This window comes from Brassica oleracea, chromosome C8, assembly GCF_000695525.1.
Source record: "Brassica oleracea var. oleracea cultivar TO1000 chromosome C8, BOL, whole genome shotgun sequence".
NCBI lineage: Eukaryota > Viridiplantae > Streptophyta > Magnoliopsida > Brassicales > Brassicaceae > Brassica > Brassica oleracea.
Genome location: NC_027755.1, coordinates 28,746,003 through 28,761,959, shown reverse-complemented (window position 1 = coordinate 28,761,959; position 15,957 = coordinate 28,746,003). Strand labels below are relative to the sequence as shown.

At 32.8% G+C, this 15,957-nt stretch overlaps 5 protein-coding genes across 5 annotated transcripts; all 5 read right to left on the bottom strand.

The window, feature by feature from the left end:
- Positions 1-2,338: 2,338 nt before the first annotated feature.
- LOC106307877 (suppressor protein SRP40) lies at positions 2,339-3,741 on the bottom strand. Its single transcript, XM_013744959.1, has 2 exons — positions 3,435-3,741; positions 2,339-2,907 (listed from the first exon to the last, which is right to left on the bottom strand). Exons 1-2 carry the CDS (start codon positions 3,717-3,719, stop codon positions 2,554-2,556), a joined length of 639 nt encoding a protein of 212 aa, XP_013600413.1. The 5' UTR covers positions 3,720-3,741; the 3' UTR covers positions 2,339-2,553.
- Positions 2,765-4,167, bottom strand: LOC106307878. Its single transcript, XM_013744960.1, has 3 exons — positions 3,859-4,167; positions 3,435-3,741; positions 2,765-2,907 (listed from the first exon to the last, which is right to left on the bottom strand). Exon 1 carries the CDS (start codon positions 4,144-4,146, stop codon positions 4,024-4,026), a length of 123 nt encoding a protein of 40 aa, XP_013600414.1. The 5' UTR covers positions 4,147-4,167; the 3' UTR covers positions 2,765-2,907; positions 3,435-3,741; positions 3,859-4,023.
- A 1,208-nt stretch (positions 4,168-5,375) lies between these two features.
- LOC106312186 (histone H2B.8) lies at positions 5,376-6,029 on the bottom strand. Its single transcript, XM_013749599.1, has one exon. The coding sequence runs from the start codon at positions 5,934-5,936 to the stop codon at positions 5,520-5,522; it is 417 nt and encodes a 138-aa protein (XP_013605053.1). The 5' UTR covers positions 5,937-6,029; the 3' UTR covers positions 5,376-5,519.
- A 305-nt stretch (positions 6,030-6,334) lies between these two features.
- On the bottom strand, positions 6,335-8,301 carry LOC106312185. The gene is made up of 2 exons (XM_013749598.1): positions 7,536-8,301; positions 6,335-6,670 (listed from the first exon to the last, which is right to left on the bottom strand). The coding sequence occupies exons 1-2, from the start codon at positions 8,087-8,089 to the stop codon at positions 6,664-6,666; spliced, it is 561 nt and encodes a 186-aa protein (XP_013605052.1). The 5' UTR covers positions 8,090-8,301; the 3' UTR covers positions 6,335-6,663.
- Positions 8,302-8,315: 14 nt separating this feature from the next.
- Positions 8,316-11,014, bottom strand: LOC106312183 (soluble inorganic pyrophosphatase 4). Its single transcript, XM_013749597.1, has 9 exons — positions 10,855-11,014; positions 10,210-10,350; positions 10,083-10,111; positions 9,790-9,855; positions 9,586-9,693; positions 9,136-9,201; positions 8,916-9,036; positions 8,696-8,777; positions 8,316-8,592 (listed from the first exon to the last, which is right to left on the bottom strand). The coding sequence occupies exons 2-9, from the start codon at positions 10,346-10,348 to the stop codon at positions 8,550-8,552; spliced, it is 654 nt and encodes a 217-aa protein (XP_013605051.1). The 5' UTR covers positions 10,349-10,350; positions 10,855-11,014; the 3' UTR covers positions 8,316-8,549.
- Positions 11,015-15,957: the final 4,943 nt, after the last annotated feature.

Below are 15,957 nucleotides of genomic sequence, written 5' to 3'. Positions count from 1 at the left end.
GCGTATCATCGAACATGGATCTCATAAGGCGCCTTGGATTGATGCAGTCAGACGTGCATTCTCATATGAAGGTAGAATTGTCGGGTGTAGAATCGTCTATGTATCTCATCGTTGTAATAGCATAATTAATCAGACGTTAAAAATAAAAAAGAGTAAAGCTATCAAATTTTTACTTATATATTTTGGGTATTCGAATAAAATTTTGGGTATTTTTCAATTCTTTAGTTTACATTTCGGGTAAAAAAATTGGGTTGTTCAAGGTATTTGACTATTTTTTTGTATTTGTTTGAGTTTTCGAAAAAAATCATGTTTTCTGATATTTTTGTGTGTTTCGGGTATTTATAGTATTTTTGTATCCTAAATATCCAAACTAACCCGACTCGTCATATACCCAAAAATTATAGTTATTTAAATTATTGATGTGAATTGATCCGGACCTGAAAATAACTGATCCGAATCCGAAGAGAAAATATTCAAATACCTAGTTGGTCTAAATGTCTGGAACCCGAAAGGAATCGTTCCATACCTGGTCCGAAACCTGAATACTAAATCTTACTCTCTCTCTCATACAATGTATGCATTTTATAAGAGTTATTGTTAGTTGATGAAATTTAAGATTTACTTGGCACATTTTTTCTAATTTAATAGGGCAATCCCAACAATATCTAAGAACATAATACAAAACCTTCTGCATTGTCCATAATGTCTGCTATAATTTGCTTTTAATAGTGTTGATATTGGTATATCATTAATGGTAGATGTTATAAGTTGTAGATACTATAGGTAGGTACGTTTGGTAACCATTAAGCATTTTTATATGTAGATAAGATAAGCGGGTCACAAAAAAAATCCCCAATATATTAAAAAGAAACATTACAACAGTAGCTGCGTGTCATCACCACAATGATTATTAGAATTCGTCCATCTAAATATATAATAAACTTTTTATTAAACTAACCATAAAGTAATTATTAATGTTTTCAATTATTTCCTTAAATAAATATTACGAAATTGCCTAATGTGGCTAAAGTATATATAACAATTAAAGATTTTGAATAAAGATTTGATACAAATTAGTGTATTATCTATAATTTTTGTTTAACTTTAAGTTATTAAAATATATTAAACACACATTAACCATATAATAAAAAATAAGATTTTTCCATATATGTTATATTTTGAACTTTTTAAAGAGTCCCACATTGAAATTTTTATGATCTATGATTTAATTATTTTTTATGAAAAGATACAAATTATTACAAAATCATGTAAATAGAAAGTCTCATATATATTAATATCTTTTAATTAAACTATATACCATAGAAAATACATAAAGATTTTAATTTTGAAATTTGCTTTGAATTTGAATAAATACTGACAACTTAATATTTAAAAATTTAAAATTTGCATTGAATGTTTATAAAAATTATAAATTACTAAAACTTTCAAAAATATTGCACAATGAAAATTTGTTATCAGCGACTTAATTTTTTTTGTTATAAAAAGATACAAATAAGTAGAACGCATCATTTAACGATATATCAATATTTAAAATATACTATTTATCTATGTATATATTATGTAAATTTAATTATAGAAAATAGAAAAGTGATCGTTTGGATTAATAAAATTTATTTACGTATTCAGACCAATTTAATTATATACGTAATAATTACTGACTTTTCATTATCCAATATATATATTATAAAATAATATATAAAAGAACATATAATATCCAAAATAATTTATATATACGATGTTCATCTCGTGTAAGACGTGGATCTTAGTCTAGTTGAAATTAAAGGAGAGGTTACATATATTTATAAATGTTAGAGAATATTATTTGGTTGATATATAATAGGGGTTGGTATAATATTTGATTGTATATAATAGATTGGACTAAAAATGAAAATGTCCAACAACCTTACATAAATAGATTTTTTAAGATTTCTTCCTTTTTAATAGTATAGATGAAAAAAATACAAAAATAGTAAATTGCAAAATATTATCTTTGTATCCTATTAGATATTCAGATTATATTTATTTTATGTTTATTATTTGTCAAATTTTAAGTGTTATTTAATGTTTTAATTCTAGGATTTCATGTTTTATATTTTTTAATCTTTGAAATTAATTTTCGTTGTTTAGTTTATATAATATTTACTATTTTAGTTTTAAATATATTATTTTGATAATATTGTATTTATGAATAAAATTATTATTAGCATAAATTCAGTTGTGATTTTGATGTTCCTCGTGTACAAATACAAATCAAATTATTTTAAGTTAAGAATATGATTTGTAGGATATCTATTTATTAATTAAATATTCTAAAATCAAGCAGAAAATTGACAAGTAAACAAAGCGTCTTTAAAACAAACTCAATTCCGTACAAAACAAAAAACAAAAATCGTTCTGAAACTCGAGAAAAGTTTTCACACCATAGCTTTTATTTATATATATATAAACAAGTGAGAAAGCGAGTGAGAGAGAGAGAGAGAGAAAGAGAGAGGAGACATAGCAAAGTAGAGATGGTCATGCCATAGACGACGATCAAGAAGATGCGGCTGCAATAGGCATTTGTGTTGCCCATCCAAACTTATCACGACTGTGTTTACTGCGAGAAGAAGAAGATGACGACTTCTTGTCTTTGCTGCCACGGGATGACGATGATGATGATGATGATGAACTACTGCTTCCCTTGTGTCCTTTCTTTCCACTCTTTTTCAAACTGCTCTTTGATTTCTGATGTTGCTGCTGTTTCTTGCTCCTCGTGTGAGAGACGATGGAAGGTGGAGGATCATACACATCTTCAGCCCATGACACGCTCAGCTTCTCGACGGACTTGCCATGCTTCTCTCGGCTGCCTTTAATGGCTGGGATGACAATAGCAGCACTCACCTGTGGCTAGATTACCAGAAGAAACACCAGTCAGAAGCAGATATAACATAAACAGGGAAACCCAGACAAAGCATATACTTTTAAACTAAAATTCAATCGATAAGTTCCAACAACCACTGAGATGCATCATACAGCCAAAGTCCAATGAATGAGTGAGTGACACTCTTTCCCATGTCTAATGTAATAATATTTTTCAGACAGTAAAGTCGGAATGGATTTAACGAATTCTTCAATCATATTCACACATGTTTGATGCATCTACGACTAAGACTAGTTTGTTTTGTTTCTAAAATCTATAAACATCTACCTCACATATGGGGAAAGTGCTAATCACAAAGCCTAGTGATAAATCACAGAGCAATAACCAATACGAGAATGGTACTATATCTGAAAAAATGGGATTTTCTCAGATGATTTTTTTTTTTGTAAATTCTCCAATCATATGTTATATGTCCATGCTATTTTATAGTCTAACACCTCCGTGTTCTTGTGCATCTACTACTAAAGAATAAAAGAGTTTGGTGGCAACTTACACTCTCAGAGAGCATGTCCTTGGCAAGGTTCTTGTCTTCTCCTTCATCATCGGAAGACTTGAGAGGTAATAAAGGCTCTGGGATCACCGGTTCGGTGATGTCTTTGGATTCTTCATTCAGATATTGGTGTATATTACCACTATCATCCCCATCAGACTCCTGAGCATCTTCAGATCCGGTAACGGAGACATGATTCGAACCATTATTAGAACATTTATTGGGGCTGGAAGCAGAGATGTGGGACTCTGCATTTTTGTAATCAAACCCACCGCAAACAGAGCTCATATCCAATTGTAGCAAACAGTAACTGCGACAAACAAAATCAAAAGTAACATCAGTAAAAGATCTTGAGAACATACACCAGAAACAAAAAGGCACACTGATTAACCTAATCTAGATTTTTATCCAAGAAAGATTCAAATACCTCCTGTGCGTCGCAAATCTTCTTCGAAAGATCAAACACACACCGAAAGAAAGATCACTGGTGAAACAAGCTTCTTCTTCTTCGATTAGTTTAGTTTTTAAACCGAGCTAAGAAAACCGTGAGAGATGGAACAAAAGGCAAAAGATCTAAGAGAGGAACGAAACTTCAACTAAGATTACCACGCCAATCACTCTTTTCGAGAGGTTTCAAACGATTAGAAGATAAACCAGAATAAGAAAAAGTCAACGAAGGAACCAAAGAGATGAGTAGCTCGGAGCTCAGCCGCATTATATCCCCTATTATGCTCTTCCAAACCCTATCTATAATCGAAGAGCTACCCTAATCCAATCCAACAGAGATCTCAGAGCTATCTATTAATCAGACGAGAAAACGCTTGGGAAAATCAATCAAAATCAGTGAGGTTGAAAACATTAAAGTCGGATCATCGAAACCACGATCAGATCTTGACCATATCCAACATGAGATTCCCAAAAACCCAGGACGACAGATTAAAAAAAAGAAGAAGCTAATTTGAGAACGGATTAGAAGAAGAACGGTGGATTTTATAGCTGAAAGAAAAGTCAACCAACAACATCTAAGGCGAAAGACGTGGCCATTTTTATTAAAAACGAATCAGAAATGCACACGTCTTACACTAATACATGGGCCTTAAAAGCCCAGTAGTATGACATGATTTTGTGTTTGTTTGTTTACACATCTTTATCCGATAACCTTTAAACGTGCATTACTGAAAATCACGGGGTCTTACCTGATATTCGTTCGAAAGAAACGTTTCAAGTCAACCAATCCATTATCTTCCAAAAGACGATACAAATCCTGCAAACTAAGTAGCATAGCAATTAATCTAAAAAAGTGCTGATTCCCTCTTGTCCACACTTTCTATCTTCTTCAGGTTGTGTTTGCTCTTACATCTATTTCCATTTTCTAATCGAGGGTGTAAGATGATGACACGCTCAGCTTCTCGGCAGACTTGCTTCAATAGCTGTAAGCAGACCAACCCACACTGCATCTGTTCTTGTATTGCAAAAACAGAGATGCGAGCATTCAACTAGTGTTTTCATTCGAATCAGAACATTACATTGATCGGTGCCATTGAGACTAGTTTTCTTTCTCGTGAGATTCCTCTGATCATTAAGTTGGATTTGCATAGTGAATTCTACACAAACAAATGTGATGTCATTTCTTCTATCGGAACAATTGCTATCCCTTGCATTTTATGTTATGTATACATTCAGCTTAACACTAGGGTTGATCCTGTATTGTTGCAAATTGCAAAGGAATTATCGCAACTAGATCTTGGGATATGATTATTCCGTAACTGTCGCATATCCAATATCAGTACTCAATACCGAAATCAATTTGTTACAAGGAACCAAACAAATGAGAAATATCAACTGATTGTTTCAATTATTATAAGATCTAACATATTTACTGAAAGAATTAACCAATGATTCTAAGAATTTCTGAACAATCAAGGCTTAATGAATCCGATTAGATAGGAGAACACGAAGCATATCCATTAACACGAAAACCTGTTCATTCAACCATCTCACTAATTGAAGACAATCCAGAACCAAAGATCAAGACAGAGAATCAATTTATATCAAAACATGCGAATCAGATTCAAGATAAAAGAAACCCTAAGTGCTTGTGAATTTGGTAACCGCCTTAGTCCCTTCAGAGACGGCGTGCTTCGCGAGCTCTCCCGGCAACACAAGCCTAACCGCCGTCTGGATCTCCCGAGACGTGATCGTCGGCTTCTTGTTGTACCTCGCGAGCTTCGACGATTCCTGGGCGAGTTTCTCGAAGATGTCGTTGATGAAACTGTTCATGATTCCCATGGCTTTCCCCGAGATTCCGATATCGGGATGAACCTGCTTCAGGACCTTGAAGATGTAGATCTTGTACGTCTCCACGCTCTTCTTCGCCTTCTTCTTCTTCTTGTCGCTACCGCCTTCCTTCGAGATCTTCTTCTCCGCCTTTGGTCGCTTCTCCGCCGGGGCCTTCTCTGCTGGCTTCTTCTCTGCCGGTTTCTTCTCTGCCGCCTTAGGAGCCATTATCGATGGTTTTTTTTAAGAGATTAGAAAACGTTATTGGAGATTGAGAGAGGATCAAATGTTCTGTGAGTTCGGTGATTGAAGACTAATGGAGGAGCAGATTTATTATATAGAAGCTTGTGCTGACTCTTATTGGTTGTCTCTGCTTTACGCGGATCGATGACGTGGCAAATATCGGAAGGATTTACATCAACGGCTGCTATCTCTCATAGTTTTAAACTTTCTTTTTGTTCAAGCTTATTCTGATGGACTTTTTTTTTATTGGGACCCATTACCTGGCCGGGCCCTTATTTATTGTCGTTATTAGATTTGGTAACCTTTCTTTAAAAAAAGTATTATACATTTTTCTCACACACTACATTCGGATTCATATTTTCATAGTTGTAACGGAGCTGAAGTTACCAAACAGCTGCATCAATGTTGGAAAACGAGTGATTGATCAGGCCAATTACATACAATAAACAAAACAGGGGAAAAGTTTAATGACCATAATCATGTAATTTTTGCTGGCTCCGTTCATCAACATGTATTGTAAATTTGGATCAGAAACAACTTTAGGTGGTTGTTTTAAAGGAAACTGATTCACCCATTGGTTTACTTGTTTAAATAGAACAGAACAGAGGTCGTAAACCCACCAACGCGTTATGTTTTGTTGTACTGAGTTGTCCACACATCTGAAATCTTCATGAGCAAAGTAACCTCTCATAGCCAAGCCGATCCTAGGAATTTAGGCCCTGCCGATTCACATGAACCATGTTAAGTGCAGTGATTGATTCAATCTTTTTGCGATATCCAAACTCAAAATTAACCAAGGTATAGTTGGAATCTAAAGCGAAACAAGACGAGTTTAATCTAACAGCTAACCGGAAGAAAGAGACTATGAAGTGCATATGAAAAAAATAAGAGTAAGACATAGGCACTACAAATACTCAAGAGATTTATCACACTGGCAAAAGTAAAGATGAAGTCATTCAAACATTAACACTAATATTTCGACATGGTACTCAAGAAATTATAAATCGTCAATGAGTTTTCTTGGCAAAAAAAAAAAAAACCCACTGACAACTATAGTGAACTGTATGCTAACGCAAAAGATTTGAATACCAAGTGTTGTTATATACTAAATTGTGTCTCAGCAAAGCGGAGCAAAAGTAGAACAATTAACAAAATGCAATCTTTGCAAGAACATAATGACACGGCACATTAAAAAGCCAGACTTTGAATATGAAACATGGATTTTGATCAGAGTTGGGAAGCAACCATCCACAGAGATAAAGTAGGCAATGTGAAGAAAAGTTGCAAACATTCTATGTGAAATGAGAAGAACTAATTGATCACAAATGCAACAGCCACAACCAAACATTGGCCTTTCTTGCAACCAAATGCCAAAACATTTGCTCTAGGAACTGATGAAACACTATCAGGTTCCATTTTTTTTGTCTTCCTATCAGAAATTACTGTCTTGAAATTATTAAAAAAAATGTTGAAGCAACCTAGAGTGAATCAGACTTTTAAATAACATTACGTAGTTAACCGAGCTTGTATCAGACTTATTTACAAAACTAACAGTAAAAATCAAGCAAAACATATGAAACCAACCTCGAGGAACCGATGTTGATGTTCCTGTGAAGAACCCTGCCACGAGCAGCAGCATCTCCAACATCTATCAGCTCTCTCAAACCCAAATTCTCAACCTCCTCCTCCTCCTTCTCTTTGGCTTCCTTCTTCTTCGGTAGCTTCACCGGCAACCTCTCGAAGTAATTCCCATAGATATACTCAGGCGTGTACCCATTCTCTTCATCAAAAAGCATGATATGTCCGTGCCACTCCCACACACGATAATCCGATTCCTCATCTTCATGAAACCCAACGCAGATGTGGTGCTCGTTAACCGTCACCGCCTGCCCTGAATTCGGCTTCAGAGGATCGATTCGACCCGAGACGATGACGCGGATTAGCTCCTTCTCCAGCCTAGCTTCTTCCCCATCGAGACTGCTCCGATCATCTCCGTCGCTGTCGTCGGGTTTGAAGAGGAGGTCCTCTAGGGATTGAGAGAGAAGAGGAGGAGAGTTAGGGGGACGAATCTGGAGGCGTCCAAGTAGGGTTTGGAGTAGAAGGTTGTCGATATTGCTGCTTCCATTGAAGGAGCTCATGGTTACGGAATCGCGAATCGATCTTCTTCTTCCTCCTCCTCCCTCCTCCTCCTTGTTCGTCTTCCTTCTCGTCGAGTGGTTTTAGGGGTCGATGAGGGTTTTAGATGTAAACGTGGGTGAACCGGTAATTTCGTAAAAGGTAAGGTTATAATGGTAATAACTACTTGTAGACTCTCAACGACGAAGTATAAGAAAACATTTTACCATGGGTAAAAAGATACACAAGTGAAGAAGAAACAAAATGGGTAAAAGAATACCAACGTTCTTAGTTTCATTGAATTTGTTTTTTCGGCATCATCTACTGGATTCAACAAAAAGGACATATCCAATGAGAATCCTAACATATTATATGTAAGTATTTATACTCTTGTATACACTTCACATTTGCCAAGCAAAACACAATGTGAAAGTGCAGTTGCACACGTTCTTTCTTTATTGCTTGCTTGGGTGGTGAAAGAGATCACCGTCTCAAGGTTTCCATGACGTAATCCGCATAGAGATCCCTACATGTCACAAAAAGAGTTATTATTTAGCTATTCTATGAAACAATGTTTTTACATTGTATATGAAATCTATATAACAGTGAGCTTTATAAAAAAGGCTTACATGGAATGCTGAACTGCTTCGTAGGCTGCGGTTGCTGGAAGGAAGTCGTTAACGGCTACTTCTTTGTTCTCGTTTTTCTTATCTGTGACAAGAATCCAAGAGTATGTATAAGTCTCATATACGGATGTGTCATGGGCAGGTTTAGTTTTGATTCACCCCTAATCTTATACCATCCCCTAGAGAACCAAAGGTTGAAAGAAGATGAAGAAAGAACACTCACAGTCTTCAAAGAAACGGCGGATCTCAGCCAGACGATGAGGAGGAAGCTCCTTGATGTCATTGTAATGGCGATACTCTGGATCGTCAGCGCACACAGCAATGATCTTGTCGTCTTTCTCACCCTTTTAAAAGCATAAACAGCATATTGGTTCAGTATCTTTTGGTTTTATGAGAACATAAGATGACACATATTAACATTGAAGGATGTTAATGTTTTTAACCTGATCAATCATTGGCATAAGACCAATAGCTTTGGCCCGGAGAAAGCATCCTGGGATCACCGGTTCCTGTGAACAAATCCAATATGATTCACATGGCATGTATTTTCTAATGGTCAAAAAGACAGACTAAAAGAAGCTGGTGATAGTGTCACTGTTACATATGTAAGCTGTAAAACTGCTTTTCTAGCTCAGTTTCACAAGACCAAACTGATTAGTAGACACCTATATAAGCCTAGCTCTCACTAAATGGTTTATAACCAATGCAACAACATCTCTACTCTGCTACATTACATTAAAGTCCTAGGCTGCTACATACAGGAGAGCCTATAGCTAAACGCTGAGCTACTGAGCCTCTTCGAAGCTTAACAGATGCACTTATGAAGCAATAAAAACATTATTTGATAAATTATACAAGTTCTCAACGTGTCATGGAGAAACAAAAGAGATTACCTGCATAATGACAAGAACATCAATAGGGTCATTGTCCTCACAAAGGGTACGCGGAATGAACCCATAGTTGTGTGGGTACACGACAGACGAGTAAAGAATACGGTCAACCTGAAAACAATACGTAATGTTTTAAACCATGGCAAGGCTCTAGTAGTGAAAAGGACAGTGAACAAAAGTGGTTGCAAGTTGCAACGAAGCTAATACCTTGATGAGACCCGTAGTTTTGTCGAGTTCATACTTCACCTTGCTCCCCTTTCCTATCTCAACCACCTGCAATAATACCCTCCCTATGATTTGTTAATGATTCCCAAAGAAACATCTCAACGATTAAACTCATAAACAGGTTTCCTAATCCGGCAATAGACATCAGTGAACAAGCGCAACGTCTCCCACATACCCAAAATGCCAGTTATATTTTTTGATAATAAAAAAAACTTATCTATCCTAATGCCTTTTTGCAACCTAAAATATCAAGAACGTTGCCAAAGTATACTTACACAGTTGAAGATTATTGGAGCTTCAGGTCCTATTAAACAAAGAAAAATAAAAAGGTATTAAGAGTTAAATATTAGAAGCAAAGAACCTGTACAAAAGAATGAACCGTTACGTTATATAGCTGCATACCTATCTCAAGATCATGCCATGGGTGTGCAGCAACTGATCTATGGGTCATGGACGAAAGAATCCTTTCGTTAAGCAGAGGAAGTGAAGCCTGTTTCTCAGCATAAGTTTTGGTAGCAGCAATCTCAATGGGTGGCGCCATATCTGCAAACAAAAACAATGCACATACCAAAACAGAAAAACCATAAATATATGCATCTGGTCACGCGACCCAATACGAACAGATGTAATAGCATATATGTTCATGCACTATATACCAAAGATCTACACGTTCTCCACAACTGAAAAACAAAACGCAATGCCTTGAGTCAAGATACCAAAATCTTTTATAAAGAAAAGTTACAGAAACGCCCAAGAAACGCTTATATGTATCTACCGACGAAACCGTTCTCGAACCCCAAACAAGAAGACTCGATTTTTATATTAAAAAAGTAAAAAACAGGGCACTCTCTCTCTCTCTCTCTTGAATCATGTTCACAAACTCGGCAATGGACTTAGTGAGAAACGAGCCAACGTTTCCCCATTGTGGAGTTTCAATATCAAGAAATGAAAGTGAATCAGTCGAAAGTTCGAAACTCAACTCAGATCTACAAGAAAGAATACATATAGCAGTAATCTACAAATGTTAGTCGCTCGGTGAATCCGTACCTGAGCGAATCGATAAAACCTCCGGAACAAAAGTTTCGAACGAAGAAGAAACACGGAGGCACAGATCTCGAGAAGAACAAACTCAAGACGCACCGATAGAGAGAAGGAAAGCTAAAGGAGAATGTAGCTGTAACTATACGCGTTCCCGCTGCTATTTGAAGACTCCTTAAAGAAACGAGGAAAATTAATAAAAAAGCTTTATTATATTTAAAAAGATCTCTTTAATTTTGGAAATTAAATCGAGACGAATATCTCTATAACCCGAAAGTGTACACGTGTTAAGATATTATTGGATGAATCGAGAGAGAGATATAGACGGAGTTCCTAACGGTCGTGGGGTCAAGGCAAGGTCTGCTACACGTTTAACGTAAGAGCATCTCCGATCCATACATTTCTAAAATAGAAAAAAAAATAAAGATATTGTTTTTGCTCTAATGTATAATAGAAAAATGCTATATTTACTTCTATAAATAGAAAAATGCTATTTTTTTCTTTACATATAGAGAAAAAAATAGTATTCCTCTATTTATATAGGTAAATATAGAATTTCTCTATTATAGAGGAACACAATAGAGCAAAAACACCATCTCTAGTTTTACCTCTATTTTAGAGATCTCTATTATAAACATGGATCTGAGATGGTCTAAGAGTGTATTCGAATTGCGGGGAGACCGCGTTAAGTCTCCGTTAACTACAGTAGATTGGAGAATATGCTGGAGGAGGAGGAGCGAGATCCGGTGTTAGCGAGTGCACCGCAACTTCGTGTTTGTGTTTATGACAGGCAAATTCATTTGTCGGTGGATTACGTACGGTAATTAAATGAAAAAGGGATATATAATCTTTCAAGTGAATATTCGGTTTCCTTTTCTTGATAAAACATTATCCAAAAGAGATGTTGCTAGTGATCGCATGTAGTTTTGTAACTTATTAGGATAAGAAAATCACTCAGCTTCATCAATTATTATTAGACTGTTGTATAGACAAATTTGAGATATTATTATACATTTGTCTCTTTGTCATCTAATATTCATAATCATATACACACTTAGGATTACTGGATTAACACTGAAATGGTACTATGATTTGTGATCACTTTTTAAAATCAAAGTATTCCCACTAATATACATATGCGGTCCAAATAAATGACATTTTTATTTACTAACTAGATTCTGACATGTCCTTCATATTTGTTTTAATTTTTTTTAGAAATTTAATTTTCATATTTGTGTTTTTGTATAATTATATTTGTGTTTTTCTTTGTAATTATATCTGTGTATAAATCTTTATCAAAATCTATTTTATAAAAGAATAGTCATTTAAAAATTGACAGCATACGCTTAGTTCTTTGTAATCATATTGCATATATGCCCGTTTCTTTATAATTATATTTGTCGGTTCTAGATCTTGACCCGCATGTATAATGTTGGTTTGTAATTTTTTGTTTTTTAATGTAAATATGTATTTTTTGTAATTTGTTTATATATTAAAGAAATTTAATTTATATGTTTGTGTATAATATTTTTTAAATTATTAGTAAGAGGTTTTGATAATTGTATTGAATTTGTGATGTTACATAACTATATAGTGTCATGGTCATTTTACACATTAATTTTGTACATTATTTTTAAAGAATGATTAATTTTAAAAAGATAAAAAAAAGTTATAGTTACAATTGATATGCGTTTGGAATGTCAATATATATTGGAATATGTGTTTGGAATGTCAATATATTGGTATAAATTTAATTAAAACAAAGTTGATTTTTCTGATGTTTTTGTTTTTTTGGTATCTGAATTTATAGTCACTTACTATTAAAAAAATATATTGGCATAAATGTTTCTTTAGTAACTAACGTGATATATTAAATGATATTTGTATGAATAATTGCATCAATATATTTTAATCAAACATGTCATGGTGGTTATTGTGACGGTTACTTGATTATTAGGTATGCGGTGGTTAAATTTAGAAATTAAATTTAATTACAGTTATATTTTAAAAATATATTTTATTAAAATAATAGTTGGACACAGCCTTTTATCAATAAGTCATGTTTCTAATTTAATAATATTGATGCTCGTCGGTGTCTGTCGTGTGGGATGTAATATGGATTTGCCTTTTGTTTAGTAAAAAGCCGGATAGTCCCTTTTTTTTTCTTGCAACAGAGCGGGTAAGGTATAGTTTAATGAAACAATCACATAACATTTCAGTTAAAAAAAAAAAAACAATCACATAACATAACGCCTAATAATTGCAATGCAATCTACATTCAAACCAAATCTGGGATTTTATATGATTGATTAAACTTTCTTTTTGTTATCTCTAAAAAGAGATGTTGATTAATTAAAGTTAGGTTTCCTTTAATATCAACTAGATTTTAATCCGCCTTTAAAGGACGGGTATATTTTTTATTTAATATTTTTGAGAAATTTAATTTTTATATTTATGTTATTTTTTGTAATCATATTTGTGTTTAATATTTATTTAATTTAATATAATTTTGGTAACATATGATATTTTGTAATAGTTACCTATCATAATTAGCCAAGAATATTCGTACCCAGAAAAACCCAACTCGGAATCGACACGAAAATCAAAGTCGATTACTCTATTATATATGGCATATATACTCGAATGGTTCTTAAAGTGTTATATCCGAAACCAATATCAAATTTAACCCGCATCGAAAACCAAACAAATTTTTTGAAAAATGTTTGAAAAAAATAATTTTAATATATTATGTTATATATATGTAAATGGGTTAATATGATCTTCACTAACTTCCATAATAATATCAGATACACATTAAAAATATATTCAGAATTTAAATTAGATATTAGCCATATAATTAGGTACCAAATAGAAGTTGGTTACATTATATATTTAAATGCTATATCTTCTAGGGAATTTAGATGCAATTTTAAAATATGTTGATTGAAGTAATAATTAACTAACGATTTTGATGCTATCATACACTTTTCTCATCTTTATTTAATTTCAGTTTTTGTTTGATTAAATAAGATATTTAGATGTAAATAGAAAAACTGGATCGAGATTATTATGCTCAAGTGGTGGTTACATTAACAATATATAATTAGATGCACTTAGTATTTTTGTAAGTATAGATTGTTGAAAATAATTAGTTGGACTAAACATATATCAATAGGAACAAGACTTAGGTTTACCCTAGGGGTGAACCTTTAGATTCACCTCTCCTCTTGTTAGCTAGATTAATAATAAAATAGATTAATTTTATTTTTTTTTAAATCTGAAATAATTGAAAAAAAAACCGTCAATTTTAATGATGCTAAAGCCACTAACTAAACCTTAAACCTTAAATCTAAACCCTAAACCCTAAATTCTAAAATCAAACTCTAAACCCTAAACCCTAAACCCAAATTCTAAATCCAGACCGTAAACCCTAAACCAAAGCCCTATATCCTAACCCAAATCCTAAACACTAAATTTAAACCGTAAACCCTAAACTCAAACCCTATATCTTAAACCTAAATCTTAGACTCTAAACTCAAACCATATACCCAAACCTAATCCCTAGACCTTAAACTCAAATCGTAAACCCTGAACTCAAATCTTATATCCTAAAGGTTTGGGTTAATGTTGATGTTGTTTCTTTAGGGTTTAAGGTTTGGGTTCAGAGTCTAAGTTTGGGCTTAGGATCTAGGGTTTGAATTTAAGGTCTAGGGTTTGGGTTTATAGTTTACGGTTTGGGCTTAGGGTTTAGGATTTGGGTTTAGGGTTTAGAGTTTGGGTTTAGAACTTAGGGTTTATGATTTAGATTTAAGGTTTAGGGTTTAGAATTTAAGATTTAGAGTTTAGTTAACGGCGTTAGCGTCATTAAAATGAGCGTCGTTATTTTTTTCAATTATTTTAGATTTTTTTTTAAAAAATAATATATTTTATTATTAATATACGTGGTATTTTAATTGGTAATAAGAATGGAAGTGAATTTAAAGGTTCAACTTAGGGGCAAACCTAAGTTTTGTTCTATCAATAGATCATGTTCTTAATTTAATAATATTAGGAGTTTTCCTGCGTCATGCGCAGAAATAGTAATTTTTAACATAACATTTTTTATTTCAAAAAAAAAATTTGATTTATATTTTAACTTTATTAATTTATATTTTAACTTCAATAGTTATAAAAAATCATAAAAGTATTTTTGTAATCATATTTTTTTGATTAGGTATAATTATTTAAATTTGATTTGATTTAATTTTTAATAAAGATAAAATTAGATTTTATAAAAATAGTTTTAATTATATTATTGTGTTTAATGATTATTTATTTTAAATATACATATATATATATATATATATCTCCCCATCTAATTGTAAATATATATATATATATATATATTTACATATGAATATAAATTCTAATAAATTTGAGACTTTTTTTGTTTTAGTTAAACTGAAATATATTTTTGTTAATTTAAATGATGAAGATGAACGGATAAATTTAAATAATGTTTAAATATTTAACTATCAAAAAATTTTTGGATTAATGCTACTTTATTTAGTTTATTTTTATTAACGTGAGATACACATATACAGATATATTATTATTTTAATTGTGATATATGAATTATAAATATATTTAATAGTTTTCCTTAAATAAATATTTATACGGAAAATTGACATTAATGATGATATATGAGTTATTTTTATTACCATATTTAAAATCTCTGTAAAAAATTTAAATTTGTATAAGGAAATTTTACATTTCATAATTAATATGATGTCATGTCACTATTTTCTAAAACCGTGTCATCTATTTTAAGTATTATGTCATTTTTTTTTCAGCGAAAATGATTGTAGTGATGACATATGTATAAATCATTTTGCGAATATAGTTTAGGGGATTGAGTAGGGGATTGATTGAAACACACTTCGTATCTATTTAAAAAAGGAAAGCTGATCATGTAATTTCGAGAAGACACAACTCTTAGTGGATGTGAGAAAGTGTAGATGCGGACCTGTCCGCAGGGAATGATTGGTGGATGGGGTTGAGTGACGAATGCTCCGTGCAGATGATACGTTGGACCATCGCAGGAATATTTTTTTTTTTTTTTTTTTTTTTTTT

What these genes read in the sequence shown, in the direction of transcription:
- LOC106312185 (XM_013749598.1), bottom strand. Translation starts at nt 8,089, where the DNA reads ATGAGCTCCTTCAATGGAAGCAGCAATATCGACAACCTTCTACTCCAA.
- LOC106312183 (XM_013749597.1), bottom strand. Translation starts at nt 10,348, where the DNA reads ATGGCGCCACCCATTGAGATTGCTGCTACCAAAACTTATGCTGAGAAA. An exon ending in CTCCAATAATCTTCAACTGT is followed by an intron (nt 9,856 to 10,082) that starts GTAAGTATACTT and finishes GTATTATTGCAG; the next exon opens with GTGGTTGAGATAGGAAAGGG. An exon ending in AAACTACGGGTCTCATCAAG is followed by an intron (nt 9,694 to 9,789) that starts GTATTAGCTTCG and finishes TATTGTTTTCAG; the next exon opens with GTTGACCGTATTCTTTACTC.
- LOC106312186 (XM_013749599.1), bottom strand. Translation starts at nt 5,936, where the DNA reads ATGGCTCCTAAGGCGGCAGAGAAGAAACCGGCAGAGAAGAAGCCAGCA.
- LOC106307877 (XM_013744959.1), bottom strand. Translation starts at nt 3,719, where the DNA reads ATGAGCTCTGTTTGCGGTGGGTTTGATTACAAAAATGCAGAGTCCCAC. An exon ending in AGGACATGCTCTCTGAGAGT is followed by an intron (nt 2,908 to 3,434) that starts GTAAGTTGCCAC and finishes CTGGTAATCTAG; the next exon opens with CCACAGGTGAGTGCTGCTAT.
- LOC106307878 (XM_013744960.1), bottom strand. Translation starts at nt 4,146, where the DNA reads ATGCGGCTGAGCTCCGAGCTACTCATCTCTTTGGTTCCTTCGTTGACT.